Genomic DNA, 16835 nt, shown 5'->3' with positions numbered 1-16835 from the left:
CTAATACTAAGCTATATGTATTTCCTGCAGGTGGCTCATTGTCAGTGGGTCTATCCATTTCTGTACACTATAGGAGTCACTTCTGGGTTTAGATCCCCTGTACTGGAAACCAGTTATTCTCACTCTGGAGGACCCATTTTACAGAGACATCTGATTGATTTCAGTGGATAGCTTGTAATACCTCACTTCCCCTGCGGTGGCACTGTAGGAGAATTGAACACAACACTTGCTGCAAGTTTCCAACATAGATCACAGCTAATCACTGGTCACAATTTAATGCCTTTTGATCAGAATATCATTGGAGAACTTTTCTAACTAGCAGAAATTGTAATATATATATGTATATATATACATACAGTATATATATATATATATATATATATATATATATATATATATATATATATATATATATATATATATAAATAATTTTGTTACCATCACTGGACAAAAGCCAGATCTTTGAAGAACACCTAGTTTTCATTTGACTATGGATAAATACAGAGTTCTTAGGTCCCAATTCAGGACTCTTATCTGGGTGGAGAGTGGTAACTTTCATTCTGGCTTTGGAGGACCCGTCCCACTGGAACACCTCATTGATTTTAATGGGTACCTCGCAATCCTTAATTTCCCCTGAGGTGGCACTGCAGGAGAACTGATCACTTGCTGCAAGATTCGCACACAGATCACTATTGATCACTGGGAGCAGCCGTCTAGCAATCTAATGATTTTTTTTTAATTGGTTTGCTCATTGCAGGACACTTTTACCAGTTTGCTAAAAATCGACTAAAAATTTAGATCCGCTTAAAAAGCTCTTATAAGGATATCGAATATATCTTTGCTAGGGGCTAAATTCCAAGGTCCCCATTCTTATCTGATGTAAGAGTAGTTACAGGGACAGCTTATTGATTTCAATAGGTAGCTTGCAATACTGCACATGCCCTGTGGAGGCACTGCAGGAGAATCGAACGGTTTGTATAAGGTTCTTATGCAGATCACAACTGATCACTGGCAGGAGCTCTCTCCGAATGCTAGTCCTCATAAGAAATAGCACCAAGTTGCGAATGAACTCTGTAGGAATACTTTTTAAGTCATCCTTTGTACTGTTTTACTCCCACCACAACCTTAGAGGCAAAGTTTTGACTTCTAAAGATAGTTTGGTTGAACTTTAAAGGGCCTCCTGAGTTTGTTTTTAACAATGCCCCTTTAAATGTTAGCACCCACCGTCCCCTTCAAAGACTCTTCTTCTGCGCCCTCGCTTTCTTGTGTGGAGAGCCCTCGGAGTAACGCAGCCGTGTGAAGGATAGAGATGGCAGACGAGCAAACTCAGGAAATTAGCTAAGTAATCGCATTAGTGTGAAGTTGTAAACACAAAAAAGCACAGTAAAACCAAAACCACTCTGTTGCAAAAAAAAAAAAAAAAAAAATCACAGTGGACAGCAAGTGCTAGTAAAAAGATGGAAAAAACAGGGTATTTGGTTGATACGTTTTTTGCAAAAAATGTATATTAAGCCGCTGTACCAATCGCCAAGGTATACCCATATCACAGCAGTCCTAACTAATGTATGTAATCCCTATCTGATGTATTTAAAACCTGGTCATATGTACAATACCTGTATGAGCAGGATTCAGAAAAGGAATGTCCATGTGGACTCGTTGGACAGAACGGCTCCTGTGCGCACAGCTCAAAAAAAGAGGGGTGGAGGCCTCCCCAGTCTTGTAGAAACAAGAAAACAATTATGTAGAACCAGAACACATGAGCTGTGCGCACAGTGAACAAGCCAGTAAAGACATGTTCACACCACCAAGAGACTTGAAAACACAAAAAAGCACAGTAAAACCAAAACCACTCTGTTGCAAAAAAATCACAGTGGACAGCAAGTGCTAGTAAAAAGATGGAAAAAACAGGGTATTTGGTTGATACGTTTTTTGCAAAAAATGTATATTAAGCCGCTGTACCAATCGCCAAGGTATACCCATATCACAGCAGTCCTAACTAATGTATGTAATCCCTATCTGATGTATTTAAAACCTGGTCATATGTACAATACCTGTATGAGCAGGATTCAGAAAAGGAATGTCCATGTGGACTCGTTGGACAGAACGGCTCCTGTGCGCACAGCTCAAAAAAAGAGGGGTGGAGGCCTCCCCAGTCTTGTAGAAACAAGAAAACAATTATGTAGAACCAGAACACATGAGCTGTGCGCACAGTGAACAAGCCAGTAAAGACATGTTCACACCACCAAGAGACTTGAAAACACAAAAAAGCACAGTAAAACCAAAACCACTCTGTTGCAAAAAAATCACAGTGGACAGCAAGTGCTAGTAAAAAGATGGAAAAAACAGGGTATTTGGTTGATACGTTTTTTGCAAAAAATGTATATTAAGCCGCTGTACCAATCGCCAAGGTATACCCATATCACAGCAGTCCTAACTAATGTATGTAATCCCTATCTGATGTATTTAAAACCTGGTCATATGTACAATACCTGTATGAGCAGGATTCAGAAAAGGAATGTCCATGTGGACTCGTTGGACAGAACGGCTCCTGTGCGCACAGCTCAAAAAAAGAGGGGTGGAGGCCTCCCCAGTCTTGTAGAAACAAGAAAACAATTATGTAGAACCAGAACACATGAGCTGTGCGCACAGTGAACAAGCCAGTAAAGACATGTTCACACCACCAAGAGACTTGAAAACACAAAAAAGCACAGTAAAACCAAAACCACTCTGTTGCAAAAAAATCACAGTGGACAGCAAGTGCTAGTAAAAAGATGGAAAAAACAGGGTATTTGGTTGATACGTTTTTTGCAAAAAATGTATATTAAGCCGCTGTACCAATCGCCAAGGTATACCCATATCACAGCAGTCCTAACTAATGTATGTAATCCCTATCTGATGTATTTAAAACCTGGTCATATGTACAATACCTGTATGAGCAGGATTCAGAAAAGGAATGTCCATGTGGACTCGTTGGACAGAACGGCTCCTGTGCGCACAGCTCAAAAAAAGAGGGGTGGAGGCCTCCCCAGTCTTGTAGAAACAAGAAAACAATTATGTAGAACCAGAACACATGAGCTGTGCGCACAGTGAACAAGCCAGTAAAGACATGTTCACACCACCAAGAGACTTGAAAACACAAAAAAGCACAGTAAAACCAAAACCACTCTGTTGCAAAAAAATCACAGTGGACAGCAAGTGCTAGTAAAAAGATGGAAAAAACAGGGTATTTGGTTGATACGTTTTTTGCAAAAAATGTATATTAAGCCGCTGTACCAATCGCCAAGGTATACCCATATCACAGCAGTCCTAACTAATGTATGTAATCCCTATCTGATGTATTTAAAACCTGGTCATATGTACAATACCTGTATGAGCAGGATTCAGAAAAGGAATGTCCATGTGGACTCGTTGGACAGAACGGCTCCTGTGCGCACAGCTCAAAAAAAGAGGGGTGGAGGCCTCCCCAGTCTTGTAGAAACAAGAAAACAATTATGTAGAACCAGAACACATGAGCTGTGCGCACAGTGAACAAGCCAGTAAAGACATGTTCACACCACCAAGAGACTTGAAAACACAAAAAAGCACAGTAAAACCAAAACCACTCTGTTGCAAAAAAATCACAGTGGACAGCAAGTGCTAGTAAAAAGATGGAAAAAACAGGGTATTTGGTTGATACGTTTTTTGCAAAAAATGTATATTAAGCCGCTGTACCAATCGCCAAGGTATACCCATATCACAGCAGTCCTAACTAATGTATGTAATCCCTATCTGATGTATTTAAAACCTGGTCATATGTACAATACCTGTATGAGCAGGATTCAGAAAAGGAATGTCCATGTGGACTCGTTGGACAGAACGGCTCCTGTGCGCACAGCTCAAAAAAAGAGGGGTGGAGGCCTCCCCAGTCTTGTAGAAACAAGAAAACAATTATGTAGAACCAGAACACATGAGCTGTGCGCACAGTGAACAAGCCAGTAAAGACATGTTCACACCACCAAGAGACTTGAAAACACAAAAAAGCACAGTAAAACCAAAACCACTCTGTTGCAAAAAAATCACAGTGGACAGCAAGTGCTAGTAAAAAGATGGAAAAAACAGGGTATTTGGTTGATACGTTTTTTGCAAAAAATGTATATTAAGCCGCTGTACCAATCGCCAAGGTATACCCATATCACAGCAGTCCTAACTAATGTATGTAATCCCTATCTGATGTATTTAAAACCTGGTCATATGTACAATACCTGTATGAGCAGGATTCAGAAAAGGAATGTCCATGTGGACTCGTTGGACAGAACGGCTCCTGTGCGCACAGCTCAAAAAAAGAGGGGTGGAGGCCTCCCCAGTCTTGTAGAAACAAGAAAACAATTATGTAGAACCAGAACACATGAGCTGTGCGCACAGTGAACAAGCCAGTAAAGACATGTTCACACCACCAAGAGACTTGAAAACACAAAAAAGCACAGTAAAACCAAAACCACTCTGTTGCAAAAAAATCACAGTGGACAGCAAGTGCTAGTAAAAAGATGGAAAAAACAGGGTATTTGGTTGATACGTTTTTTGCAAAAAATGTATATTAAGCCGCTGTACCAATCGCCAAGGTATACCCATATCACAGCAGTCCTAACTAATGTATGTAATCCCTATCTGATGTATTTAAAACCTGGTCATATGTACAATACCTGTATGAGCAGGATTCAGAAAAGGAATGTCCATGTGGACTCGTTGGACAGAACGGCTCCTGTGCGCACAGCTCAAAAAAAGAGGGGTGGAGGCCTCCCCAGTCTTGTAGAAACAAGAAAACAATTATGTAGAACCAGAACACATGAGCTGTGCGCACAGTGAACAAGCCAGTAAAGACATGTTCACACCACCAAGAGACTTGAAAACACAAAAAAGCACAGTAAAACCAAAACCACTCTGTTGCAAAAAAATCACAGTGGACAGCAAGTGCTAGTAAAAAGATGGAAAAAACAGGGTATTTGGTTGATACGTTTTTTGCAAAAAATGTATATTAAGCCGCTGTACCAATCGCCAAGGTATACCCATATCACAGCAGTCCTAACTAATGTATGTAATCCCTATCTGATGTATTTAAAACCTGGTCATATGTACAATACCTGTATGAGCAGGATTCAGAAAAGGAATGTCCATGTGGACTCGTTGGACAGAACGGCTCCTGTGCGCACAGCTCAAAAAAAGAGGGGTGGAGGCCTCCCCAGTCTTGTAGAAACAAGAAAACAATTATGTAGAACCAGAACACATGAGCTGTGCGCACAGTGAACAAGCCAGTAAAGACATGTTCACACCACCAAGAGACTTGAAAACACAAAAAAGCACAGTAAAACCAAAACCACTCTGTTGCAAAAAAATCACAGTGGACAGCAAGTGCTAGTAAAAAGATGGAAAAAACAGGGTATTTGGTTGATACGTTTTTTGCAAAAAATGTATATTAAGCCGCTGTACCAATCGCCAAGGTATACCCATATCACAGCAGTCCTAACTAATGTATGTAATCCCTATCTGATGTATTTAAAACCTGGTCATATGTACAATACCTGTATGAGCAGGATTCAGAAAAGGAATGTCCATGTGGACTCGTTGGACAGAACGGCTCCTGTGCGCACAGCTCAAAAAAAGAGGGGTGGAGGCCTCCCCAGTCTTGTAGAAACAAGAAAACAATTATGTAGAACCAGAACACATGAGCTGTGCGCACAGTGAACAAGCCAGTAAAGACATGTTCACACCACCAAGAGACTTGAAAACACAAAAAAGCACAGTAAAACCAAAACCACTCTGTTGCAAAAAAATCACAGTGGACAGCAAGTGCTAGTAAAAAGATGGAAAAAACAGGGTATTTGGTTGATACGTTTTTTGCAAAAAATGTATATTAAGCCGCTGTACCAATCGCCAAGGTATACCCATATCACAGCAGTCCTAACTAATGTATGTAATCCCTATCTGATGTATTTAAAACCTGGTCATATGTACAATACCTGTATGAGCAGGAATGCTAGTCCTCATAAGAAATAGCACCAAGTTGCGAATGAACTCTGTAGGAATACTTTTTAAGTCATCCTTTGTACTGTTTTACTCCCACCACAACCTTAGAGGCAAAGTTTTGACTTCTAAAGATAGTTTGGTTGAACTTTAAAGGGCCTCCTGAGTTTGTTTTTAACAATGCCCCTTTAAATGTTAGCACCCACCGTCCCCTTCAAAGACTCTTCTTCTGCGCCCTCGCTTTCTTGTGTGGAGAGCCCTCGGAGTAACGCAGCCGTGTGAAGGATAGAGATGGCAGACGAGCAAACTCAGGAAATTAGCTAAGTAATCGCATTAGTGTGAAGTTGTGCAGTAGACTGCTGCTTTCAGGAAACGGCTTCTCGTCCAAAGAATTTGGCCTGGTAAATAGAGTGTACAGCACATACCACAAGATTTGGGTTAAAAGGGAGGAGGAAAAAAATGATTTGTCAATGTGAATTAGGATCTCGGATTTGTCCAGGGATACAGTGTTTTGTATTATTTTATTCAGTATTTTAATATTAAACTGTTCCAGATACCTAGAAAGAAAGCCTGTGAATCCTGCTTCTCTTATCCACTATTAGGAAAAGTCTGTGAGTCCCCATGCTCCACCCAGTCTTGGAGAAAGCCTGCGAGTCCACCTAATGTGCCCACTCATAGAGAGAAACTGAGACCTCTTACTCTTAAAAGCCTGTGAGTCCTGTGTCTCCCATCCACATAGTAAAAGCCTGTGAGTGCTGTGTCTGCCATCCACATAGTAAAAGCTGTGGGTCCTGTGTCTTCCATCCCCATAGTAAAAGCCTGTGAGTCCTGTGTCTCCCACCCACATAGTAAAAGCCTTTGAGTCCTGTGTCTCCCACCCACATAGTAAGGGCCTGTGAGTCCTGTGTTTCCCACCCACATAGTAAAAGCCTGTGAGTCCTGTGTCTCCCATCTGCATAGTAAAAGCTTGTGAGTCCTGTGTCTCCCACCCACATAGTAAAAGCCTACGAGTCCTGTGTCTCCCACCCACATAGTAAAAGTCTGTAAGTCCTGTGTCTCCCACCCACATAGTAAATGCCTGTGAGTCATGTATCTCCCACTAACATAGTAAAAGCCTGTGAGTCCTGTGTCTCCCACACACATAGTAAACGCCTGTGAGTCTTGTGTCTCCCACCCACATAGTAAAAGCCTGTGAGTATTGTGTCTCCCACCCACATAGTAAAAGCCTGTGAGTCCTGTGACTCCCATCCACATAGTAAAAGTATGTGAGTCCTGTGTCTCCCATCCACATAGTAAAAGCCTGTGAGTCCTGTCTCCCACCCACATAGTGAAATGCTGTGAGCCCTGTGTCTACATATAGAGAAAGCCTGTGAGTCCGGCTTCTTCCACCTACTAGCAGTCGTTTGTACATTAGGAGAGCTAACAATATGTACAGGAAAAGCTGTTAATCACTGTGTTTGGGCAGGGCAGCAGGACTCACGGGCTTTCTCTACAACTCCTGGTATTGTTTGCACAGCTTTGAACATAGTGATACAAAATGACCTGAGTAAATATACTGCCCCCTACAGGAAGGATAGTTAATATAAAACTGTAGTAGAATTTTCTCTTCAAGGGTATGTTCACACCTGCTAATTTGTATCAAAACATTTTTTGCAACTGTTCCTTTCACTTGAATGTAGTTTTCACTACTTTTGGGAATGACATGCAACAAATCCGTCTCGTGTGAATGTATCCTGAAAGAAAAGAAAGCAAGTAAAACCCTCTTTGATAAATACTTGTCTCCACATGACTCAGTGCTAGAACTAGTTTTGTGCCCCTACAACAAACTGTTATTTCAAAGAAACTATAAAAATATAAAAGTATGAAAAAAGATTTTTCTCATTTTCAGTATCAATTTTCTGCCTACTGTGACTTATTGGTACGGTTGTTCCACCAGACATATATCCCTTAAACTGCAATTTTATCTGCTTTAAGAATTACGAGCGGCTACACAAAGCTTTATTGTTCAAGCCCAGTTCTAGAAAAGCATAGGCGTAATGGATCTGAAAAAGCAATTTAGGAGTGGTAGGCCAGGCGCTTGTCTGGAGCAACAAAAGTACTAAAAAATGAACTCTTGTCATATAGCGAGCGCTGCAATGTTTCCTGCTGTTACCACAAATGATGGTTTACGGAGGAGGCCGTCCACGTAGTTGATGATTATGAACACATGAATGACACAGTCTCTCACAGTGACAATGCAGCCGACCCCCTCACAGTGATCCGGCCAGACTCATGGTCACAGAATAGAAACTGGAGAATCATTGATGACAAGGAAAATGTTCTGAACCTGTCCATTGTAAAACCATTACCATTACCATTTTATTTACACCCTTTTAGTGAACGTATTCTCCCCTCATCCTGCTGTATTCCCTATTTAAGAGCGTACTATTTTTTTATGTACAGTATGTATTTCTTTCACTGTTTTTTTCTTTCATTCTTTCTTACACTTTTTCATTTTTATCTTGATCGTTGTCTTTTCTTTCATTTATCCTCCTTTTCTTTCATTCATTTATTCCTTCGATTCTTATCTTTCCTTTCTTTTTTATCCTTCTTTATCTCTTTTTTTCCTTTCCTTTTTCCTTTCTTTCGTCCTTCCTTCCGTGGATTATGGGCACCTACATTGCACAGAACTTATCCTGGCATCCTCCTTTCCCTCTACTATTATTCCTTCCTTCCCTTTTTCCTTTCTTCCCTTCCTTTCATTCCTTCTTTCCTTCCTTCCTCTCTTTCTTCCTTACTTCTATTTTTAATGTATATATTTATTTCTCTTAATTTTTTTCAGTTCTTTCCTTCCCCGCTTCATTTTTATCTTTCTTTCTTCCTCAATTTCCTCGATTTTTTTTTTTCTTTTTTTTTCCATCCTTTCGTGTTTCTTTTCTTTTTCTTTCTTTCTTTCATGTCTTTTTTCCTTCCTTTTTTGATCTCATCTTTCTTTTTTCTTTCTTCTTTCCTTCCTTCCTTCTTTCCCTTATTTGTATCCTTAGTTCCTCCTTTCCCTTTGTAATATGTACCATCATGCTTTACTTTTTCAGTGATGGCGCTATGGTCCTAGCAGTAGGTATCCTGTGATCAGGTTATTATTGGGGGATCTTTCTGACAAAATTATATTTTCGTAGATAACCGACCTTTTTAGATGTACAGTATAATATGCTGCAAACAGTAATTGTTATGATATGATATATTAAATATTTACACATTTATCCCCTTCATTAACATCTGGTATCAGAGGTGATGATCCCACAGTTTATTATAAATGTAATGATTACAATAACTTCCCAAAATGCAATGGCTGTGTCCGACCCGGCGAGGTCCCTCTGTGTCTGACCCGGAGAGGTCCCTCTGTGTCTGACCCGGAGAGGTCCCTCTGTGTCTGACCCGGAGAGGTCCCTCTGTGTCTGACCCGGAGAGGTCCTTCTGTGTCTGACCCGGAGAGGTCCTTCTGTGTCTGACCCGGAGAGGTCCTTCTGTGTCTGACCCGGAGAGGTCCTTCTGTGTCTGACCTGGAGAGGTCCCTCTGTGTCTGACCCGGAGAGGTCCTTCTGTGTCTGACCCGAAGAGGTCCTTCTGTGTCTGACCCGGAGAGGTCCTTCTGTGTCTGACCCGGAGAGGTCCTTCTGTGTCTGACCCGGAGAGGTCCTTCTGTGTCTGACCCGGCGAGGTCCCTCTGTGTCAGACCCGACGAGGTCCCTCTGTGTCAGACTCGGTGAGGTCCCTCTGTCAGACCCGGCAAGGTCCCTCTGTGTCAGACCCGGCAAGGTCCCTCTGTGTCAGACCCAGCTAGGTCCCTCTGTGTCAGACACGAAATGGTTCCACTGCATCAGACCCGGCATGGTTCTATGGCATCTGACCCGGCATGATCCCTCTGTGTCTGACCTGGCATGATCCCACTGTGTCTGACCTGTCATGGTTCTGCTGTGTCTGACCCAGCAAGTTCCCGCTGTGTCTGACCTGTCATGATCCCACTGTGTCTGATCTGGCGAGGTCCCGATGTGTCATGGGCTCTTATATGAATTATTATGTTTCTTCTCACAGCTTTATCAAACAGCCATGGGGAATTTCTTCTAAATGGCGACTTTGTGGTCAGTATGTTCAAAAGGGAAATTAAAGTGGGCAACGCAGTGATTGAGTACAGTGGGTCTGACCACGCCGTGGAGAGAATTAATTGCACAGATCGAATTGACCAAGAAATTGTGCTGCAGGTAATACAGATCTGAAATAAGATAATGATGACTTGGCTATGATTTTAAGAGGGTCTATTTTTTTTTCTAGAAACAGCGCCACTCTTGTCCACAGGTTGTGTCTGGTATTGCAGTTCAATTATATGAATGAGACTCTACTTAGGCCCAAGGATGGCGCTGCTTCTGGTAAACAAAAAGTCCCAATTTTGTAACAAAACTGTAACTTTTCTCTTTTATTTTTTTCTCTTTAGATCTTATCAGTTGGCAATTTATATAATCCAGATGTTCGATATACCTTTAATATTCCAATCGAAGATAAACCTCAACTTTTCTACTGGAATCCTTATGGTCCATGGCAAGCATGCAGTAAAATTTGCCAAGGTAAGGGAAGCACAGTTGAGTTTGATCCTTATTTGTAAGAATTGGCTCATGCAAGTGTATTTTGGGTCATTTTGTAACTTTGTAACTCACTTGTTAAGAATAGAAAATACAAACTGCTTTATTTTCTGCTAACGACGCCTTTTGTGTCGATGGGCCATGTCTGGTATTGCAGCTCAGCCACTTTTAATTTAATGTAAAACAAGCAGACCTATTACCCATTTATATATGACAACCCAACGCGCGTTTCACCAGTGTTTCGTCAGTGGTATTAGTTCACCCATCAAATTTTAGTTTTTGTCTGTATTCTGGGATTATTTGTGTACATTGTTCTTAAACTGTAGATTTAATTTAAAAAATTACTTTTTAAATATTGATTTGATAATAATTTTATTCCTGGCAATTTTTTTTCTTTGTTTATTTTTTAAGTGGAACAGCCATCAAACTTCCTGGAAATCGGTGGTGGTCCAAGTGGTCATACCCCCAGTGATCAAGCATTCATTGCCAATCATTCACTAAAATATGACTGAGCTGCAATAGCAGATACAGTCCATAAACGATAGTGGTGCTGTTTGTGCAAAAAAAAAAAGTTTACAACCCCTCTAAAGCAGTATTCTATCCTGATGCATGTATGATCTATTCACTGGATAGATCATAAATGTTAGATTCCTGTAGGTAAGACCACTGGGACCTTCACCACAACATCAAGACTAGAAAGAGTTAAATACAAGAGCGATAGACCACTGATGGAAGCAGCGTAACACAGCACTTAACCTCTGCTCCATCCCCTCATAGCAGCAACCTTGTGACTGGCATACAATCCACTATTCCACTTGTCAATTGGCAATTCCAGCAATCAGGCATTCACAACCTATCCAATTAAGTCTTGGCTAGGATACCCCTTTCAATTCTACGTTCTCTATTGCATCCATTGTTTACCGCTCCAGTGCATCTGAAATAGAAAAAAATATATAGTGACCCATTAAATAACCTTAATTAAAATAGCCTTACATTCAGTGGCGTAACTTGAGGCTTGAGGGCCCCAATGCATAATCTTCAACAGGGCCCCCAACTATCATGGGTCTTTAACAGTAAAAGTCTTTATAAAAGGGACATAAGGACCCTTTGGCCCCCCCCCCTAGGCGATTGCAACCCCTGCACCTATGATGGTAAAACCCCTGCTTACATTTTGTGTCTTTACACCTGTGCTGAGCTTTATCTCTCCATGGCAACAGACTACAAACAAACCTTGTGTAGCCTGACTCCATGGCAACAGACTACAAACAAACCTTGTGTAGTCTGAGGCTGCTGCTATTTTCCTTTTTTTTTTTATTTTGCCAGCAACAGATGATTCTGAATTGAGGGGACCCCCACCATCAGGACTCCAGTCTATTATTCAGAGAGGAGAATGGCGGCCATGAGCTTTTGTGTAGGACAGTGGACAAAACGTAATGCTTCTGTTGTCCCTGCGAGGGGCGCTGCAGAACAATGAAACACTCACTGACAGGTTTCCCACTGATCACTGGGGGACACTCTGTGTTCAGCAAAGTTTTGAGCATTCTTCAAACAAAAAAAATGACTTTCCAAAGTGGAGATTCCCTTTAACACATTTGGTAGTGTGGCTGATGACTCATCCTGTGAACTGTCCCCGATATCCACTTCCTACAAGACATAACATACTCTGCAAAATGCCAACACTACGCCGCTTGTTAAAAAGTGCTGCTTTTTCTATTTTTTGTCCCCATGAGAGGTGTTTGTATAAATTACCGCTCTCCTCATTAGAAATGCATTGAAGACCCCGATGTCCAGAGGACCTGTACGATATCACACTCAGAGCTTCTTGTTCTTCCTGCTTCGATTGAAAATTTCCATTGTTATTCCATAGAGCTTGTCCGACACCTCTCACGCTTTGATGAATGGCCCGTACAGTCACATCGAAAACGTGTCATATTATTCTCGCAGAAGATAAATACGAACCTTCCCTCAATAGACCCCTATGGCTTTTAAGTCTGCAAGAAAATGGACTACAGAACATAAGCATCACCTTCACATTATCCCTGAAGGGAAGCACATCGGGTCTGAAGACCAAATAATAGCAGATAACATTAGAGGAGACATAAACACCGAATCTGTAATCCGAGAAGCCAATAGTCAAATGTTCGGCCGTGTAATGTGTGATGTATCACAGCATTGTTATATCGAATGTAGCACCACTGAAGGCTACAGCTATATATCTGTGTGTCTGTCTGTCTATCTACAGGTGCTTCTCACAAAATTAGAATATCATCAAAAAGTTAATTTATTTCAGGTCTTCAATACAAAAAGTGAAACTCCTATATTATATAGAGTCATTACAAATATAGTGATCTATTTCAAGTGTTTATTATTCCTGTTAATGTTGATGATTATGGCTTACAGCCAATGAAAACCCAAAAGCCATTAGCTCCGTAAATTAGAATACTTTAAAAAGGTCCCTTAGTCTGTTTCAGTAGCTCCACAATCATTGCTCTAGATATGGGGATATACATAAGGGAAGCAGCCCACTGAATGTATGCACTGGCTGCTACCCTTATTAATATTGTCCCGTATAAACATATCCCCCTATCTAGAGTTATCCGTCTGATGAAGGTCTGGGTTACAGACCGAAACGTTACTAATTTGATTTGCGATTTCTAAATAAACTACATGTTGTTCTTGCATTGTATGAGTGCCAGATCCTTTCTTTTACATTGTGAATGGTGTGGAAACCACGTTGTAGTACAGAGTGACTTATATCTTTGTCCCTATAATATGGAGTGCGTTACTACTGGGCCTTACCTATAATGAAGCCTGCCTATATCTATTTCTACAGGAGAAAGGAAAAGAAAGCCGATCTGTTCAAGGGACTCGGATCACCTGGTGGTTTCAGATCAGAGATGTGATCGTCTCTCTCAGCCTGATCTCATCACTGAGCCCTGTAATACTGACTGTGAATTAAGGTAATTTATACAGAGATTGATCAATTATTAACACACGCTGCACCCTGGATAACCCTAACAGCAAAATGTTCCCAGGTGGCACATAGACAGAAAGAGCGAATGTTCTGCCCAGTGCGGTCCGGGCTACCGAACACTTGATTTCTACTGTTCAAAAGTCATCAAGTCGGAAGGAAAGATGGAGAAGGTAGACGATCGGTTCTGCAATGGTCTTCAGAAACCCAACAGCAAGGAGAAATGTTACGTGGACTGTAACACCGGAAGATGGAGCTACTCTGCCTGGTCAGAAGTTAGTATTGACTAAGCAGACTCAGAACGGATCCTTTGGCTTTGTCCAAGGATTGACCAACTTGATAGCCATGAGATCTGGTCATCACAATAGTGGCCTGTCAAATTTGATCAATACAGACATGTCCATTCTTGCTTTTCCGAAAAATTTATCAAAGAGTAACTCTTCAAAGAGTTTTTGCAAAGTTATGAATCCTTGTCGTATACTTGATTACCTTATCTTGATTCCTTTTCTCCAAAACTCTGTGCTGAAAGAGCTGTTTTAACCACCTTGTTCATGCATTTAGAATAGCTGTTTTGATCTGCAAGACTAAAATTACTCTCGTGTGAGAATTTCTGCTCCCCTCCTACATGCTCAGACAGGGAGAGAGTATGTAAAGAGTGTCTGAACATTCGGGAGGGGAGTCGAAAAGTTCCCACTGGAGTACAGATATCTGAGCAGGTTAAAACAGCTGCTCTTTGTGCATGAACAAGGAGGCCAAAACAGCCCTTTCGGCATGGAGATTGTGAGAAAAGGAAGCAAGATAAGGTAATGTAGTGCATCGCATGAGTTCAAAACTTTGGAAAGGCTGATCAATAATTACATGAAATTTTAGTTACTCTGTAGCGCTCAAATTTTTGACAATAAAATTTCGACACTTTATAGACATGCAAAACTCTCGACAGGCTACAATTCACATCACAACCGCTGGACAGCAACATAAAGACCCATATAGAATAACCATCTACTAACAGAGGATCAGGAATCCATCTGTTTTTTATAAAGCTCATGCCACTTATCATGGGATATACAGACCAAAGAGGAAAGTGAGGACACATTTGTAGATCCCTTAAGGTGTGGACCGCCTAGTATCATGCTTCTTCAGAGAATAGGTGACAAATTACACAGGCTGGGAACACCATAACGTAGTGGTCTTCGTGTACGCCCGTCAAAATGTTGATAATTTCATATAATTGTGCAAATATATTATTTGTTTGTCGCGATTGTGTGGTTCACAGTGATTATTGCTTAAAACCGCTCCAACTTGAAATCTTGACTTCCCACACAGTGCTCGAAAAGTTGTGGAAGCGGCACAAGGAGACGAAGGGCGGCGTGTGTCAATTCTTTCCGCGAAGTTCTCGACGATTCCAAGTGCAGCCAACAAGAGCGGCTAACGGAACAGAGATGCAGCGATGTTTTGTGTCCACAGTGGAAGACAGGTGACTGGTCAGATGTAAGTGTGGCAACCTCAGGTTTAATAGCGGTAATTTAGTAGTAATGTCCAACAATGCCAATTGAGAAAATTACTCAAATACTGGCTTTTGAAATTATATGGTCATCCTTTGGTGTCCTTTTACCAGTTTCTGCTAAACAATATGGATATTGAGTAATCCCTTTTTTTGGAATGGTTTCCTAATGATCGGGTGATCACTTCCAATAATACACTTTCAACTGTGATCAATTCCTCCACAGCACCACCACAGGTGAAATCAAGCATTACACAGCCTGTCCATGTAATTAATGAATGTGCCGAGTCCTCCAAAGCAAGAGACACTCTTTGTAGCCCCCTCTATACATTGTCTAATAGATGAGGATATTGAAAGGATCCCCTTGTGTTAACTCCTGAATCCTTTCAATGATAAAAATGATATTTTTCAAGCCAAGTGACTTCTTGAATTATTTATGGGTGAGTACGAAGACCTGAAAGTACAAAATATAATTCTTAAATGTCTGAATTTTGTGCTCTCACCAATGATCCAAGGAAAACTTATGTATGACGGCTGATATAATTCTTGAATGGATAACTATTGTCTTATGTAGTGGGCCAGCTTAATGGGGTTGTCCAACCTTGGGGTACAAGTCTGCAGTAACTCTATGATTCTCCGATGTCGGGAGTGGTGGGCACACAACTGTAATTATGGGATTTGCATACATACAGTAACATGCCAACTAGACATGCACAGCCTCGCTCTATACAAGTGTACTGAGAGAGGCTGAACACGTCTAGTCGGAATGTGACCGGAAGTATGCAAATCCCATACAAGCAGCCACATGACTTCCCGCTCATGGTGCCGGCACCGGAGAGTCCTCACAGCAGATAGTGACTGCAGACTCTTACAGTAAGGCCATATCGTACAACCCCTTTAAACTAGCTGTCCAGTTTAGAAAAAAAAACATTTTTATATACCCTCTTGGGGAATTCTGAGATAATTGATGGAGAACTGTCCTCAAACTCCCCATCAGCTGGCCGCAGTGACGAGCACAGTTTGGAGGACCAGTCCTGTCCTGGCTTATATAGACATCCATTGATTCTAATGTGTAATGCTTCATCTTCCCAGTGGGGGCGCTGCAGGGAAATGTAAACACTACCATTTTCCCCAACACATCACAGCTTATCACTGGGGATTACATTGTGGTCAACCTATCGTCAAGGAATATTTTTAACAAGTAGGGATCCTCCTGTGTGAAGGACCACTTCAATCTCCGATTACTGTGGCCACAATGTTATCTCAAATATATTTAACTTATATTTAGGCATTTAAACACTTTCATGTTAATACTTTAAACCCAATGGAGACGGCCATCTTAAAAGTTTGGTAGCTGTATCCCATCATGGTATGAAGCAGGCTCAGTACCTGAGCCTGCTCCATACAGCACAGGAGCCGACTGTAAATGATGTGACCGGATTATTACTGTGATCAGATCAGTTTATCCTTCTAAATGTTACTATCAAGCAAGACAGGCATTTGAAATGCTTTCATCATGTTGGCGGTCACTTCTGATGGTCATCGGCACTCCCCGCATAACGTCATCGTGGGGTGTCGATCAGTTGCCATGCAGCCAGTGGCGTGCTGAAGACCACCCGTGCCTGCTATCTTAGAGCTCCTATCAAGCTCAACCCATACTAAAGTATTGCAGAATATTAAATAGTAAATATATAGAAACAAATATATAAAGTTTGAGTCCCCCACCCCCCTTTTCCCCAAATGTAAATAGCGA

The 16835-nt window shown here is 41.3% G+C and overlaps 1 protein-coding gene across 2 annotated transcripts in view; it reads left to right on the top strand.

The window, feature by feature from the left end:
• ADAMTS9 (ADAM metallopeptidase with thrombospondin type 1 motif 9) overlaps nucleotides 1-16835 on the top strand; it is a 218896-nt gene that overhangs the window by 88388 nt on the left and 113673 nt on the right. For both annotated transcript variants that reach the window (XM_077275942.1, XM_077275943.1), the window contains 5 exons: nucleotides 10069-10235; nucleotides 10466-10595; nucleotides 13444-13570; nucleotides 13646-13856; nucleotides 14905-15069. In XM_077275942.1, coding sequence (XP_077132057.1) covers nucleotides 10069-10235; nucleotides 10466-10595; nucleotides 13444-13570; nucleotides 13646-13856; nucleotides 14905-15069 — 800 coding nt within the window. The remainder of the gene's footprint in view (nucleotides 1-10068; nucleotides 10236-10465; nucleotides 10596-13443; nucleotides 13571-13645; nucleotides 13857-14904; nucleotides 15070-16835) is intronic.

This window comes from Ranitomeya variabilis, chromosome 8 (genome assembly GCF_051348905.1).
Source record: "Ranitomeya variabilis isolate aRanVar5 chromosome 8, aRanVar5.hap1, whole genome shotgun sequence".
In the NCBI taxonomy this organism is placed as follows: Eukaryota; Metazoa; Chordata; class Amphibia; order Anura; family Dendrobatidae; genus Ranitomeya; species Ranitomeya variabilis.
The sequence above is the reverse complement of the archived record's forward strand: the minus strand, read 5'-3'. Positions and strand labels throughout refer to the sequence as shown.